We start from the raw sequence: 17,254 nt of genomic DNA, 5'->3' as shown, positions 1-17,254 counted from the left end.
TGATGTTTTTTTGTTTGCTGTAATGTATCATTATCATGTACCATAATTAAATCCCAATTAATCACCAAAAAATGTGTGATTAATTAGTTAACAGTTTTTAATCAATGCACAGCCCTACAAAAGCAGTTAAGCATTTTATCTTATCAAATTATTCATATTTGAAAAACTTTGTCCAATATTTTGTCCATTTTATTGTTTTGACAAAAAACAAACAAACAGAAAAGACCTCTTTAGACCCTCAAGACTGTGAAGAAATGTGTTATTTTATCATTAAATACAGTATCAATATTTCAACATTTTCATGATGGCACATTTTGTTCAGGTGATATGAGGTAACCCTGAGAAAACTTGATATTATTGACTGAGCACATGATATTAATAAAAAATACTTTACATTTTGATTGTTTCATTGAATTAATATTGTGTACACTCTTGTGTATTCAAGGTGTACTTGATGGTTTCATTACAAGGTCATTACATGTTTTATTTATTTATTTTCGGAATGTTATCAATAAATATTACAATTCTGTATTGAAGTTACTGCATCATCCTTTTCCTTAATGGGTGTCAATTAAGGAATTCCATTTCATAAGAACTTAAATTAAACAGTGTATTGTCATATATCGTGAGGTTTCTGATGATACCTGCCCTAGTTTTCTCAACTTCTTGTGATGACACAGAGGAATTTGCTTTTGTATGTGTGTTTATTAACAGCTGGAACTTTTCCAAACAGTTCTGTATCTGTTTTTAGCTTGAGACTCAAGTCTGTCATTTCTCTTTTCTCCTCCTCATTGGCATCTGCCAATTTCAGTCAGCTAACTCCCAACAGGTCCGTCCACCTAAGAGAAAAAGATCATGCGCACTCAGAGTAAACAAGGGAGGGGCAACAAAAAGATTACATAAGACACAAACAAAACCACTGTTTTCACCGTGACCGCTATCATTATTCTATCAAAATTATTTACGGTGTCATATAAAGAAACAGTGTTATGTCTTGTGTTCATGTGACCGCATGATAACACACTCTTCTCTAGCTCTCTCTAACAGCGATTAGCTGCAGTGTTTTTGACCGGGTGGAGAGGTTACAAGTATTTTAAAGTCAGATTGATATTTGCTGTTTCATTGTCTGGAGATGATTCAGCATAACTAGTAATTCATGAGGAGAGATAAATATTAATCAGGATGAATATTAGTCAAGATGAGCACATGATGATCTTTTCAGTGAGTTCTTGTGACCGGATGAGTTTTGGTAAACCAGAACACACTTAGAACACAGAACATTATGTAAGTATGTCCCTGTTTGAAATGAATCATGTAAGTGTGTTCAAACTGCTGCTATCTGCTGACCGACTATGTGGACTGACAGGTTTTATATATCATTGGAGACAATTTTACTCTAGTTATTTTTGAATAAAAACTGATAATTGCAAGGATTCATACATATGAATGGAAATAAGCTTCAGAAGTTTCTATAAAAGTTTTGACCAAGAGGAAAATAAATTGCGCACATCTGTTCACATTTCACTATTTCTGTTGAATGTGTGAAAGTGAAGGAGATTTGTTGTTGCGAGCTGTTGCCTCTAATGGACGACGCGGGAGAGATCGCAAGCCACATCACTTGGCCATATTCTGACTGGCAATTGGTCTATTGTATATTATTTTTAATAACATTTGTATAATTTTGTAGTGACTGTAGTGCCACGTCCCACTGATAAATGTAATTTTAAAAAGTTGCGTCACTTTATTTTTCACATTTAATAATATATTTACTAAAGTTCATCCAGGCTGAGGCAATTACGTCAGCAGCGAACACTATCAGCAATCTACGGCTTGCAGAAATGAACATTGCACTTAGGGTGACTAGACATCCCAATAACAGGGACAGTCCTGATTTGACATGCCGTGTCCCACGTCCTTACGGATAAGTCGGGACGCCTTGTGTCCGAATCTTAGCTATTCTAATTTTATGTCCACTTCAATCCATGTTCATGATGCCTAAACATTCATTTATCATTTGCTTTAATCCAAAGCAACAGAACAATTTTTTTAAATTCCATTTATCAATGGGTCACGAATACACAGGTACTACAAAATCATGCAATGCTATTAAAAATAAAAATAATATATAATAGACCAACTCCCTGTCAGCATATTGCCAAGTGATGTGGCTTGCGATCTCTCATGCGCCGACCATTATAGGCAACGCCTCACAACAACACCATCTTGCCCAGCAGGAAGTTAGTGGTGGTTCAGGACAATATTTAATGAAAATTTAGACAAATTTGCAGAGCGATCCAGACTCTAATTCTGGCTGATAGGATTAAAGCAGTGCAGAAGACTGGGCGGGTTGACCAATCAGATGTAAGGGGCACTTCAGTGCCGCTTACAGTGAGGAAAATAAGTATTTGAACACCCTGCTATTTTGCAAGTTCTTCCACGTAGAAATCATGGAGGGGTCTGAAATTGTCATCGTAGGTGCATGTCCACTGTGAGAGACATAATCTAAAAAAAAAAATCCAGAAATCACAATGTATGATTTTTTTAACTATTTATTTGTATGATACAGCTGCAAATAAGTATTTGAACACCTGAGAAAATTAATGTTAATATTTGGTACAGTAGCCTTTGTTTGCAATTACAGAGGTCAAACGTTTCCTGTAGTTTTTCACCAGGTTTGCACACACTGCAGGAGGGATTTTGGCCCACTCCTCCACACAGATCTTCTCTAGATCAGTCAGGTTTCTGGGTTGTCGCGGAGAAACACGGAGTTTGAGCTCCCTCCAAAGATTCTCTATTGGGTTTAGGTCTGGAGACTGACTAGGCCACGCCAGAACCTTGATATGCTTCTTACAGAGCCACTCCTTGGTTATCCTGGCTGTGTGCTTCGGGTCATTGTCATGTTGAAAGACCCAGCCTCGACCCATCTTCAATGCTCTAACTGAGGGAAGGAGGTTGTTCCCCAAAATCTCACAATACATGGCCCCGGTCATCCTCTCCTTAATACAATGCAGTCGCCCTGTCCCATGTGCAGAAAAACACCCCTAAAGCATGATGCTACCACCCCCATGCTTCACAGTAAGGATGGTGTTCTTGGGATGGTACTAATCATTCTTCTTCCTCCAAACACGGTTAGTGGAATTATGACCAAAAAGTTCTATTTTGGTCTCATCTGACCACATGACTTTCTCCCATGACTCCTCTGGATCATCCAAATGGTCATTGGCAAACTTAAGATGGGCCTTGACATGTGCTGGTTTAAGCAGGGGAACCTTCCGTGCCATGCATGATTTCAAACCATGACGTCTTAGTGTATTACCAAGAGTAACCTTGGAAACGGTGGTCCCAGCTCTTTTCAGGTCATTGACCAGCTCCTCCCGTGTAGTTCTGGGCTGATTTCTCACCTTTCTTAGGATCATTGAGACCCCACGAGGTGAGATCTTGCATGGAGCCCCAGTCCGAGGGAGATTGACAGTCATGTTTAGCTTCTTCCATTTTCTAATGATTGCTCCAACAGTGGACCTTTTTTCACCAAGCTGCTTGGCAATTTCCCGTAGCCCTTTCCAGCCTTGTGGAGGTGTACAATTTTGTCTCTAGTGTTTTTGGACAGCTCTTTGGTCTTGGCCATGTTAGTAGTTGGATTCTTACTGATTGTATGGGGTGGACAGGTGTCTTTATGCAGCTAACGACCTCAAACAGGTGCATCTAATTTAGGATAATAAATGGAGTGGAGGTGGACATTTTAAAGGCAGACTAACAGGTCTTTGAGGGTCAGAATTCTAGCTGATAGACAGGTGTTCAAATACTTATTTGCAGCTGTATCATACAAATAAATAGTTACAAAATCATACATTGTGATTTCTGGATTTTTTTTTTTAGATTATGTCTCTCACAGTGGACATGCACCTACGATGACAATTTCAGACCCCTCCATGATTTCCAAGTGGGAGAACTTGCAAAATAGCAGGGTGTTCAAATACTTATTTTCCTCACTGTATATGTGCATATCACATTTTCAAGCAGTAAATACATTTTCATAAACGATGAAAGAAAATTAAAATTGAGCCATTTTCCCCTTTCTCTTTATTCCCTTTTAAATAGAAAATGAACAAAATCTACAGAAAACGTATTTTCGTGTTGAAACCAATAAAGAAGAGACTTTATTGGGTTATAAGGTGAAAAAGAACATTACACGGACCGTCCTGTGGCTATTTTTCCAATTTTCTATTTTAACTTGAGCATTAAATTTAAATGACAAAAAATAAGTAATTATTTTGGTTTTGTAAATGAAAAATTCATATTTTTAATTCCTAATTCAACAAATGGTGGATTCAGAGGCTTGACATATTTGTCAAACAAGTGGCCTCCCTCTCAAGGGGGTGTGGCTTATGTGCTGTGGTAGGAGGGGTTTGGTTTACAGATAAAACTGAGCCAGCACAGGCAGAATCTCTCACACCTGACAGCAGATCTAGTGATGAAAACTGGTGTTGAACCTGTTCTGTGGAATTCTCAGAGAAGAGGATGTAAAAAAACACACAGAGCAATAGAAGATATTGACCTAAAGCAGTCATTAGACATGCTGCTTAATTGGTATCGCTAGAATGTTCTGCAAGGATGTCCTGCTTTGAGACTTTAAGCTTTGAGGTTTATCACATGCACGAAGCCATGAAGTATAACCAATGTCTGCAACTTCAGATATCTGCTGCTGGGAAATATGAGTGGTAAGAACTCTGCATTTACACATCACACATACACACAGTGCATAAAGGCTCAGACACTCCTCTTATTACTACTACCAGAATGTTTTACATTTTAGAATATCTGATATGTGCTAAAATAATGAGACTTTTTAGCTTTAGATAACCAGTCAGCACTTAATGTTTACATGTAGCTTAATGTAACAACATTTAATGGTACATTTAAACATGACATAAGATTATCTGTTATTATGATCTGCTTTTAACAGCTTTAAAATCACCGTTGTCGAGTTGGTTAAGTCATTGATGTGTTAAAACGTTTGTGGTGAAGTCCTGAAGGTGTAGCTCTATGTAATGGTCAGGTCCATGTCCTTGCCTTACTAGCGTTGATGGTATCAGTGTCAGTAAAACAGATTTGAAAACCTTCATAATTGCTATAATAATTATTTAAAATGTAAATCATGATGTCAGAAGAAGAAAAGAAGATGAATCTCACAAAGGATCGAGGTCATGTTTAAAAAAATAAAAAATAATGGCAATCTATATTTTAGTTAAAGAGGAATCATGTCTATTTTTAGACTATTAAGATTTTGACTTTCCCAGCAAGTTTTTGTCCTCATCTACTTTTCCTTGGTCACTGAGGGGTTTGTACAGCTGCTTTTTAGCAATAATAAATGTACATTTTCACGACCCCAGAATTCTCATTACCATAATGCTAAAACAAATTCTCATTCATGTCATAAGGAAAAATCCTCCAGTCCGGACACAGGTTTTTAAATTTTATTTGTAAGTTCAGTACATCAAATACTTCCATGATTTATACTTGCAAAGGTACTTTACAGTCATTTAAATAATACATCACAATTTTTTCACATTAAAGTAAGAGGGCCTTATGATTTCCATGATTTAGGAAACAGACAGAAGAGCTTAGAAGAGTTATCAGAATAATTGAGTACTCGTTCAGTTTTAAATATTCCACAACTCCAATATTGCAATTAGATTTTTTTGAATACGTCATTATTTTCATGTTACAGTAATGGGGCCCTATGATTTCTATGATGCAGGAAACACGGACAGAATTGCGGAATCTGGTCTTAAAAAATGGAATTATCTATGAAATGTTGAATGTCACAGAAATGTACCATTTTGGGAAAAACTGAACGTATAGGGCTAAATGCACAATCACATTCAAATTGCGACGTGTCCTAGTGTGATTGTCAAACTTCAAATGGCGGCAGTTTAATAAAACTTATAGTCTCGGGATGTGCGCAAGTAATCGATTATAATAATAAGTAGTAAACACTACTCCAATTTTGCAGTTGATTTTCCTTTGTGCCTTTGCCTGCCTTGGGCAATAATGAAACCGCTTCTCTCACCAAAATCTTGCCTTTACAAATGACTCAATGCATTGGTTGGCGCTGTGGAAACATTATATTTTTAAAGGAATATTTCACCCAATAAGAAAGTTCTGTCCTTGATTTAAGTGACTTTATTGCCTCAGAAGATTTGGAAAGTATGTTTCTATGTGTGAGTACAAATGTTATTTGTGTATCTAGATTCGTTGTTTATGCATGGGGCTAACATTTTCATAAGAAAAACAAGTTCAAAGGTTGAAAGTAAACCTTAAATTCTAAATGTCAAGTAATCAATTATTCATATTTTGTGCGTTAGATTACCTGACTACTAAATTATTCAAAATTCCCAACTGTAGTATAGTCTGAAATGTGCATTATTTCAATATTCAATCAAAATAATAATAATAAATCATGTCTTAATGTCTACTTTGATGCTCTGTTGTGCAGCACTTCAATATTCAATAACTCAAATGTTGTGTTTTCAAAATATGATAAGAGGATCTGTATAGAAGCACAAAAAAATAATGCAATGATTATTTTATTTCCAATTTGATTGATCAACAAATAAGATAAGGTGCCATTTAGATTTTTGAAATGAATCAAACTTTAAATCTGGTCAAAGTACAAAAGGTCAAATGGATTCATAGGTCCTTACAGTAATGAGAGTGGTCTTTTTTTAATTATAGTAATTCAGGGGTTTAAATGAGGTTAGGGCTCATAAGGTTGTTAGGGCTAAATGATTGATATAGGCTTTATTTTTAAATGCAAAAAATCAAATAATAATATTTAGCATTTTTCTTATTTTCATTTGGGGTGGAATATGACCAGCACATGTTCTTGACAATTTTTGTGAGATTCACCCAAGAACTTGAGATGCACTGAATGATAATTTGACCGATCGATGTTTTCCACTGGTTTATGCTGGAAATGCAGATCAACTTTGAGGCCTACCATACAAAGCACAATAAGGATCCATTCTTCTTGTCCCAATAAACACAAATGAGTATTATTGCTGTTTTTACACAAGCGTTTCTTTGTATTTGTGCTTTCAGGCATATTCAAGATCCAGCCAGTCAGAGGTTGACATGGAATAAACCACCTAAAAGTGTCCTTGTTATTAAGAAAATCAGAGATGCCAGTCTGCTGCAACCTTTTAAAGAGCTGTGCTTCTTCCTTGCACAGGTGATTATGATATGATCTGTCTGAATCTCCAGTATTTCACTCACTGCATTACAAATGCCATTATTAGGCCTCATTTAAGAGTGTTCTTTATGAAAGTGTTCCTTCATCAAAAATCACGATGGATTGTCTTTATTGATGCTATTTTGTTCTGTTTTAATGACTTTTAGCAAAAAAATATGATTGTTTACATGGAGAGGAAAGCCCTTGAAGATCCTGCCATTGCTAATGATGACAGTTTTGTCTCAGTCAACAAAAACTTTTGCACTTTTAGAGAAGGTGAGATATGTCCATAAATGACTACACAAGTGTGCTGTGACATGGTACACCCATAGTACATGTTTGTGTGTTTCAACCTATTTGGATGGCTGGATCATTGTCTTTATGTCAGCACAACACTTATACAGATGACTTTGAAATGGAATAAAACAAAGTTATTACTACACCTTCCAATTGCCAAGAGTTGAGTTTGTTTCCATGACTGTAATATGACTAGTGTTGGGGAAGATCGCTTTGAAACTCGGGGCTCAACGCTAAGGATATTTTCTAATGGCCCGGTCAGACGTGCTCAAGATTTTTACTTGCCTTTCCAAAATTTTCATTGGCCCCAACACAAAACTTGAAAACAGCTGTTTTAACCATCATGGCTTTTTAAAAAATGTGAGCAAGCAGAATGAGACCGTGGCAAGTAACACAAAACTCCAAAAAATGGTGGTTAATGTACAGAGAGAGAAAAAAGAATAATAATAATAAAAAAAAAAGTTCAGTGGAGCAGATGATGGGCTTTCTGTCACCCGTACATGCTCTCTACTTCTAGGCCATGTGTGGTGTTTTCACAAGAAGGATCAAAGATTTAGTCACTGAGTTAAAGATTTGAACGAATGATACATGGATTCAGAGGCTTGACGTATTTGTCAAACAAGTGGCCTCCCTCTCAAGGGGGTGTGGTTATGTTGTGAGTGGGTGTGGCTTATGTGCTTAATCTCTGAGAGAGGAGACTTGCAGCTAAATCGTTTGTGACGTGTAATATACAGTAGGTACTATAGATATTAGGTCTAAATTATGAATTAAAGGAATAGTTCACCCAAAAATGAAAATTTGCTGATAATTTACTCACCCTCAGGCCATCCAAGATGTATCTGAGTTTCTTTTATGCTTTAAGGATTTAATTTCAGGCCTCCTCCTTCAAACAATGTAAGTGAATGTAATGTAAAATGCATATTTAGGGTGCATCAAAATAATCCACACGACTCCAGTTGACAAAGTTCTTCTGAACCCTAACGATTTATTATTTTTGTAGAAACAAAACAATACTTGTATAGTTTTTAACTACAAATGTTCGCTTCTATACATCTCTGTGACACGCACTTATGACAGGGATGATGTAAGCTTGTTGGTTGGTCACGCATCACGTCAGGAAGCGCTTCATTGTTTACAAGAGAAACTTGCACAGACCAAGCGCTGTTCACAAACCAGAACAGTCCAAAACAATATAAAATAAAAAATTATTTCCAAAAAATAATACAAAAAAACTTTACTGTTGTAAATATCATCCTTTATTTCATCACTTGTGCTTTTTTTTTTTATTTTATTTTTTTAGCAGAAATATACAGGCTATATGACTGTCTGGAATTCAAGCCACACAAGTTGTAGTTAGTAGAAGAGAAGTTTCACACACTTATTTATGCAGGCAGTGATGAGCGAGTGAATTGAATGCAGGTGCGGTGAATTAGAAATCAGGTGATGAGGAGCGGAGCGCTGAGGGAGGTGCAGAGACCGTGGGAGGCGTGACAATGACAACATTTTCACGCATACCCGAGTTTGATGGAAAAACAGCATGGGCACAGCAGATTAATTCAGATATTGACCCTTTGTTTCTTTCAATGGTCTGAAATCCTCAGAGGTAAAATGTTCACTGCACACCCTCCAATATTTGAGAGAATGTAGCGGTGTACTGATATCCATGTTCAGCGCGATAAGCCAGAGATTCTATCGTTCTTGATTCTGTATAGGCAATCGATGAAAAGTTCATATTTTTCACTATCACATTCAACACACATAGGTTGAAGCATCCAGGATACACACACCAAACGACCATTTTGAACAAACAGTGTACAGCGCTCCTCTTGTAAACAATGATGCCCTTTCTGACGACTCCTCCATGTGACGCGTGACCTTACCAACACGTCACAGAGATGTATGCAAGCGAACATTTGTAGTTAAAAACTATATAAATATTGTTTTTTTTCTAAAAATAATCAATCATTTGTGTTCAGAAGAACTTTATTTGTTGACTGGATGCACCCTAAATATGCATTTTGGACCAAGCAGGGTTTCCGTTGTCCGGTAATTACCGGACATTGGCCGGTAAAAAAATTAAATGTCCGACAAAATTAAATCTCTCCAGTCAAATTGTCCGATTAAAATTGCCTAATAATCCCGTCCCCCTAACACAATCTGAATTTGAGAATAAGCCTAAAATGTATAAAGCAAAAATACACCGATCTCTTGCTGTTATAAAGGAACAGGCTCTATCGTTTGAAAGTTATGAAACAACATCGCATGCTGCATTTCAAATAAAGCGCACGCCTAAAACGGCTGCAATATAGACCTAAACAACGAACGATTGAGTGAGACGTTTCAAATATGGCCAGGCCCAGGCAGACTAGCTTTAAAAGCTTTTTTCAGAGGCCAGACGATGGTGAATCAGGAACATCTCATTATAGATAGATCAGTGCTTCTATTCCGTGCATTCGTGCAGTTTTTTTTCTCTATCATCAAAACTGAATAGCCTATGTTCATCAGTGCATGGTTACAGTCTATATCAAGCAGGGACACGTTTGTGTGCATTTTATTTTGTGATTTCACCGGAAATAATAGAGAGTCTCCGCAACGGCGATAGATTGAAACGCAGCGTCCTAGTGAAGATTGCGCAACTCGCGCAGCGCGTCGTCCATGCAACTGATAGCAGCGGACACGAGCGCTCAGCTTGATTTAAAAACAACAGATTTCAGCGCTAGATCTCTTATTTAATAACGGACTAAATGAATGATCTGCTAGTTAACTGGAGATGTTTTATTTATTTGTATTAGGTACATCCGTGCCTCAATGTTTCAAAAAGTGAATGTGTGTGAAACCACAGTAAAAAACAATTGCCGTTGATTGACGCCAATCGGACGTTCATGTTTTTTTTTTCGTCTATTTGAAAGTTAAGCTAATAATAATATGTTGCATTCTATACGGCCTGATTATGTCATTTTTTTAAGTTACATAGACTGCCTCCAGTTTTCCTCAACTTGACTAATTAAGAGGCGATATATTTGACCGGCATATCATCAAAATGTCCGTAAAACGAAACCTTCCGGCACCATTTTTTTTCTAGCGGAAACTCTGGGACCAAGAGTACATTCATTACATTGTTTAAAGGATGAGACCTGAAATGAAACTGACAGGGCGGAGGGCGGGGCCGGGTCATGATACTACACACCCGGTCCCTAATCAGGCTAATTAAGCCTCCGAGAGGGTTAAAGGCCGACTGCGAATGGTGATGCGACAGAGAGAGATAATCTTTACAGGCAGCGTCAAGACCGTCAAGTGTGTGTTTGTGTCTTTTTGTTTATGTTTTTCATTAAAATGTTATGTACAGTGCATCCGGAAAGTATTCACAGCGCTTCACTTTTTCCACATTTTGTTATGTTACAGCCTTAATCCACAATGGATTAAATTCATTATTTTCATCAAAATTCTACAAACAATACCCCATAATGACAATGTGAAAGAATTTGTTTGAAATCTTTGCAGATTTATTAAAAATAAAAAATCACGTTCATAAGTATTCACAGCCTTTGCCATGACACTCACAATTGAGCTCAGGTGCATCCTGTTTCCACTGATCATCCTTGAGATGTTTCTACAACTTGATTGGAGTCCACCTGTGGTAATTCAGTTGATTGGACATGATTTGGAAAGGCACACACCTGTCTATATAAGGTCACACAGTTAACAGTGCATGTCAGAGCACAAACCAAGAAGTCCAAGGAATTGTCTGTAGACCTCCGAGACAGGATTGTATTGAGGCACAGATCTGGGGAAGGGTACAGAAACATTTCTGCAGCATTGAAGGTCCCAATGAGCACAGTGGCCTCCATCATCCGTAAATGGAAGAAGTTTGGAACCACCAGGACTCTTCCTAGAGCTGGCCACCTGGCTAAACTGAGTGAGCGGGGGAGTAGAACCTTAGTCAGGGAGGTGACCAAGAACCCGATGGTCACTCTGACAGAGCTCCAGCATTTCTCTGTGGAGAAAGGAGAACCTTCCAGAAGAACAACCATCTCTGCAGCGCTCCACCAATCAGGCCTGTATGGTAGAGTGGCCAGACGGAAGCCACTCCTCAGTAAAAGGCACATGACAGCCCGCCTGGAGTTTGCCAAAAGGCACCTGAAGGACTCTCAGACCATGAGAAACAAAATTCTCTGGTCTGATGAAACAAACATTGAACTCTTTGTCCTGAATGGCAAGCGTCATGTGTGGAGGAAACCAGGCACCGCTCATCACCTGGCCAATACCATCCCTACAGTGAAGCATGGTGGTGGCAGCATCATGCTGTGGGGATGTTTTTCAGCGGCAGGAACTGGGAGACTTGTCAGGATTGAGGGAACGATGAATGCAGCAATGTACAGAGACATCCTTGATGTAAACCTGCTCCAGAGCGCTCTGGACCTCAGACTGGGGCGACGGTTCATCTTCCAACAGGACAACGACCCAAAGCACACAGCCAAGATAATAAAGGAGTGGCTACGGGACAACTCTGTGAATGTCCTTGAGTGGCCCAGCCAGAGCCCAGATTTGAACCTGATTGAACATCTCTGGAGAGATCCAGAAATGAAACATATAACCGGTGTGTCATGAGGATGATTTCTGTGTTCCAGTGTGAATTACAAAAAATTCAACAACACGTTAAAATGAAACGATGTGGGAATTTCATGCACTGCGAACACGGAATATGCAAGGATAATTCAAATGTTGCGTAAGACGTGCAATCCTGCTCCGTAATTCATGAAGTGGGCTTTTTTTCCTGCAGTTTTCTACACATTGTTAATTGCTGCTGCTAAGACCCGGAAAGAGTGCGGACAGTTCTAGGAGAGCGTGGTCAGTGTCTGCACGTTCTTGTGTGCTCGCGCGACTGTGCCTCAGTCCTCAGCGCATCCAGTATATTATGCACTCGCGCATGTTTGCAAGCTAAATATAATCGTGCTCGCTCGTCTATTGAGTGTGCGGTTAGAAGACTTTGTTCACTCAGTGTAATTTTTCTGCTCTCTCGCTTGTTTGCTTACACTAACTTTGTTAATTATTATTAACAAATTAACAATAGTTTATTATACTAGTGTGCTTCAGTGTTTATTTTGAAATGCTTTTATTTTTGTACAAAATGGCACAGTCAGTACTCGTGTTCCTGGTCAAAAATGACCGTCTGTTGAAAATGAATCAGGGAGATAAAAAAAAGTAACATTTAGTGTTCAGGAGCATGTTCATCATGTTCACCAGTGGGGATTTCTTTAAGACTGCAAGGGAAGCTCAGCTTCCCCTATAATGTCAAAAAAATAATGGTCAAATATGTACTATTGTGTAAACAATTTATTGACTAAAAATGCATTAGAACACGTTCATCTCGAAGATGAGTTCGTTCAGAATCAGCTACATTACATATAGCAGGTCGGCTGACTCGATTTACTTCTCATACATTCCCGTAGCGTCAGTGCATTTCCCTGTTGAAGCCGAGCGTCCATTGACTTCAATGGGGCTGCTCTGAACAGTTTTTTTCAGTGCTCCGAAAATAGACGATCATTGGATAAATGCTGCGATTACGTCCCGCCCACGGACGCTCAGCGTCTCTGGGGGTGAATGAGGAGTGGGCTGGCCCGGACTCCGGGCTTCCGCGTGATGATTGGAGGATCTGTCGAAAGACTGCATCTCCTTTTGATTGACAGCGAATCTGTCCTATAAGAAGTCACTGAAGCTATTTCGCGCTCAGTCCCATCGCGGATTTCTCAAGTGTAGTCGAAAGACAAACTGCTGCAACCTATTTCTTTATATTTGTTTGGCGAAATTGCTAGTCAATTTGCATAATACATTTCACACAATTATACACCACATTCCTTGTTTCAGTTTTACCAAGTTTAATATATTTTGTTTTAGAGCGTTCGTTCGTTCGTTCGTTCGTTCGTTCGTTCGTTCGTTCATTCATTCATTCATAAAGTAGGCTAGGCTAGCGTCGTATGGGTGAAACTGTGCACGATGGCAGACGGTGCTAATATTGTCGACCTGATTTTGGCAAAGCCATTTGAAAGTCTTCCTTACGAGGAAAAAATTTGAATTAAACAGCAGGGCAGATCAACACCTAAGATTGATTTAGTGCAAAAAATAGGGTAAATAAGTTTATAATGTAGACCGAAAATGAGCTTCCCCTCTTTGAAAGACCAGCAGCCGCCACTGATGTTCACATATGTGCATGTGTGCTTGCAAACATAAAGACCTCAGACCTGTGCACATGCACATACACATACACATGCGCGCAAGCACACACATGCTCACGCGTACACACAAACTCTGAGTATTACATGCTTGCTTGCTTGACTTAATTATTTTTTTTTATACACTGTTTAAAATCTTATTTAATCAAACTACAAGACTTTAACAAAAAATGAAACTGTAATATCTATAATGTATGATTTCCTGTAAAGCTGCTTTGAGATGATTGACAAATAAAAACTGTGTCACTGTGGGGAAAAGACAGTTCTTGTGTGTGCGTGCGCGTGAGCGTGAGTGTGCGGGCGCGCGTGCGTGCGTGTGTGTGGTGGATGCAGTTCAGGTAAGGATAAAGTTAATCTCTGTGAAAAAGAGAACCTATAATACTAAAAAGAGTTTGTGAGCTTGTGTGTGCGTGCGCATGTGTGTTAGTGCACAAGTGTGTGTGTATGTGTGCGTGCACAGTTCTGAGGCCTGAACACATGCACATATGTGAACATGTTCCTGAACACTACATTTATCTCTTGTTTTTGATCTCCCCCATTCATTTTCAATAGCTGGTCATTTTTGACCGGGAGTGCCACAAGTGTGACTTTGCCATTTTGTACAAAGTAAAAGCATTTCAAAACAAACTTCCTGGTTAAACATTAAAGAACACTAGTGTGATAAATAATACAGAATGTTTTCATATTGTATTTAATATTGCCAAGATTATCCATAAATAATATATGTATTTTTTTTTTTTTTGCACTCAATAACGGAGGTGCATAAGCTCAGGTCAATGAGGCCAACGATCAATAAGTCCCAAAACTATCTACGTTGCATGATTTTGAGGAGCATGTATGACATTTCCCATGCACATACAACAATATTTAGCATGTTTAGATATTTTTTACCTGTGAAAGAGCATATTCTCTTAAACTGTTTGAGCAGTAATGCTCCCAGATATGTTTTGTTTATTTTGTGAGCTAAATAAATATTTTCTTAAATTCTGATTAAATTATGGTTTTGGAATGTAGCTATGCAAAAGTTTTATTTTATTATTAATATTTGAGGTATTTTATTGTTTCACCTTAACTGCGATCCACGTTGTTTGTGTTCCAGATGAATAATAGACAATAAAGATTATTGTTCATGTACACATTGCAAAGCTTTGGGATTATGACATTAGGCTGGCGATTAATTGTCATTCAAATAATTGCTATGATGACGTTTAATTTTCATACAAATAGTCATACTCAAGTCCCCTACATCATACGAAACCAGAGAAAGAAATACTGTGATATCATTTTAAACAAAATCGGGCCAAATGTAGATGTTTTGTGAACGTTTCAGTGTTCGGTGCGCAAACTTTCAGGAAAACTTTCTAAAACATCATCTTGCTGCCATTGGTCCATGTCATCTGTAGGTGTGACAATCAATTCTACTCAAATACTCTTTAAGTAGCCATGAATTTTGTTGTTTGATATGATGTACTGTAGTCATCATGTGCCGTCTGAAGCCGAAAGCCATTCACACATCTGCCTAAAGTAAGAGATCCCTTTAATCATCATTCTTTTGTCTGTATTCTACCCATTAACACTCTTTTACACACCCATTTTTGCAGTAGTGACAGTGTCATCATAAATAAGAATAACAGTGTCACAAATACACCAGGCTCCCCCGTCATCCAATCACAGCGCTCAAACTCGCTAGAGTACTAATCACCCGCACATGCAGCCAATTCAAGATATCAGCCAATCAGCACCACTATAAGAAGCACACTCACAGACTCTAACCCCCTGTTCCAGCGATCTTCCTTAGATTACCTACATGTGCTCTAAGCAATCTCCTGTGAAGTACTTATCCTCTCTCCAACGATCTCCTGTGGTATACTTACCCGTTTTCCGACGTCATCCTCTGGGTGACTTACTACAGCTCCGGTCCTCACATGTGATACACTCACCTGTGGATTCACTTTCACCAAGTGAACACCTCCCTTGACATCATCTCACCTCTGTGTATCTGGCTTAGTCTTACCATTCACCCTCTATCTCCACCAAGAATGGTACTTCACCAGTCTTCCTTCACTTTTCTGCACAATTTGTAAATAAACACCCAAGCTTGGGTTCAAAACTCCATCTTGTGTCTGTGGTTACATAACAGAGTGTGATTGTGCATATTATGGCCAAAACGTTACGCATGAAAATTCAAATAACACAGTCAACTGCCTATATATTACTTTAGTTTAAATCATCGAGTGGTTAAAACAGCTTCTTTAACTGACCTCGTGTGAACTCCATTATTTGATAATATTATATAATAAAATAGTAAATATTTCTGTCCTAATTTCTTCACCTTCACATGTTATTTTAAAAATCTCCAATAAGCCTTTATTTTGCATGAAGACATTTGAGTTTGTAAGAAAAGAGTGTCTTCATTCTACCACCTCCACAGTTCATAGTAGTTCATTTGGATCACACACACAATGCAATTAAACCGGACAATTGCTCAAAAACATGTCATTCATGGCATTTCTATATTCGCTCATATTTCCCTTCATTGGACAGTAAAATGCGATTAGAATTTGTAGTGCGCAATAATCGTGGTTTTCTCAAATAATCGCAGTTGGATTCAATAATCTAAAATCATCTCTAATAATCTTAATTCGGTTCTGCAATGCAGTTCTCACTCCCGTAAATTACCCAACTGTGCGTGTACTGAACTGGATCAAGCACTAAATAGGGGAGTACCTTATTTAGCTGCAGTCAAGGGTGTAGATTTGACGTGAACATTGGGGGGTTGCAGCGATTAGCATTTACATGTTTCCATTCATCATGGTATAAATAATGGGGGGAGGGGTTACCTTATAGGTGGTGCTATAACACATTTTAGCCCATACTGATGTGCTCGTCTATAGACACTCTATAGGTGCTTTATGTTCATGCAACACCCTCATTGTTTCATTGAACATCTTGGCCTCTAAGTGGACTAGAAGCTCATTATAGTGTGTTAGAAAGCTGAGATCATTCACTTTGCGATAATATAAAACATTTTATCGTCAATATACAACATATTTTCCTGATGATTGTTTAGCATGCTTTTCCTGCTGGATCACTTTTTTTGTTCTGGACATGTCTGTTAGTTTGCTTGTGTGAATATTTATGTTATATCTTACAAGTAAAAAATGGCTCATTGTTTTTAGAAAACCATCCAAGGTCAGAGCAGATATAATTTCAATAAGCTTTGTGGTTCTTTTAAAAATATTTAGAATTGTGGCATTAGGGCAAGAAAATAAACTATACAGTTGCATTCCTGAGAATGAGGGCTTTCATTTGATCTCGTCTATTTAAGTGCTATTTGAATTATTTTTATATTCATATGAATTTTTCTGGCCTTATTTTGTTATTTAAGTAACATAAATACAAAAATATGTATTATTATTTATATTATTATTATTATATATTATTTGAAAAGCTTGACTTATGTATCCAGCGACTTGAGCATTGTAAGAGTAAAATT

General features: G+C 38.0%; 1 protein-coding gene across 3 annotated transcripts in view; it reads left to right on the top strand.

Moving 5' to 3' along the window:
• Nucleotides 1-17,254, top strand: part of LOC127630676 (NAD kinase-like) — a 61,091-nt gene that overhangs the window by 31,553 nt on the left and 12,284 nt on the right. For 2 of the 3 annotated variants that reach the window (XM_052108322.1, XM_052108323.1), the window contains exons 4-5: nt 7,102-7,231; nt 7,399-7,507. In XM_052108322.1, the coding sequence (XP_051964282.1) occupies nt 7,102-7,231; nt 7,399-7,507 (239 nt within the window). Of the gene's footprint in view, nt 1-4,301; nt 4,719-7,101; nt 7,232-7,398; nt 7,508-17,254 lie in introns of those variants that run through there. The other variant, XM_052108324.1, reaches the window with a different exon arrangement.

This window comes from Xyrauchen texanus, chromosome 37, assembly GCF_025860055.1.
Source record: "Xyrauchen texanus isolate HMW12.3.18 chromosome 37, RBS_HiC_50CHRs, whole genome shotgun sequence".
Classification (NCBI taxonomy): domain Eukaryota; kingdom Metazoa; phylum Chordata; class Actinopteri; order Cypriniformes; family Catostomidae; genus Xyrauchen; species Xyrauchen texanus.
Note: the sequence above shows the minus strand (reverse complement) of the source record. Positions and strands in the feature narration are given on the sequence as shown.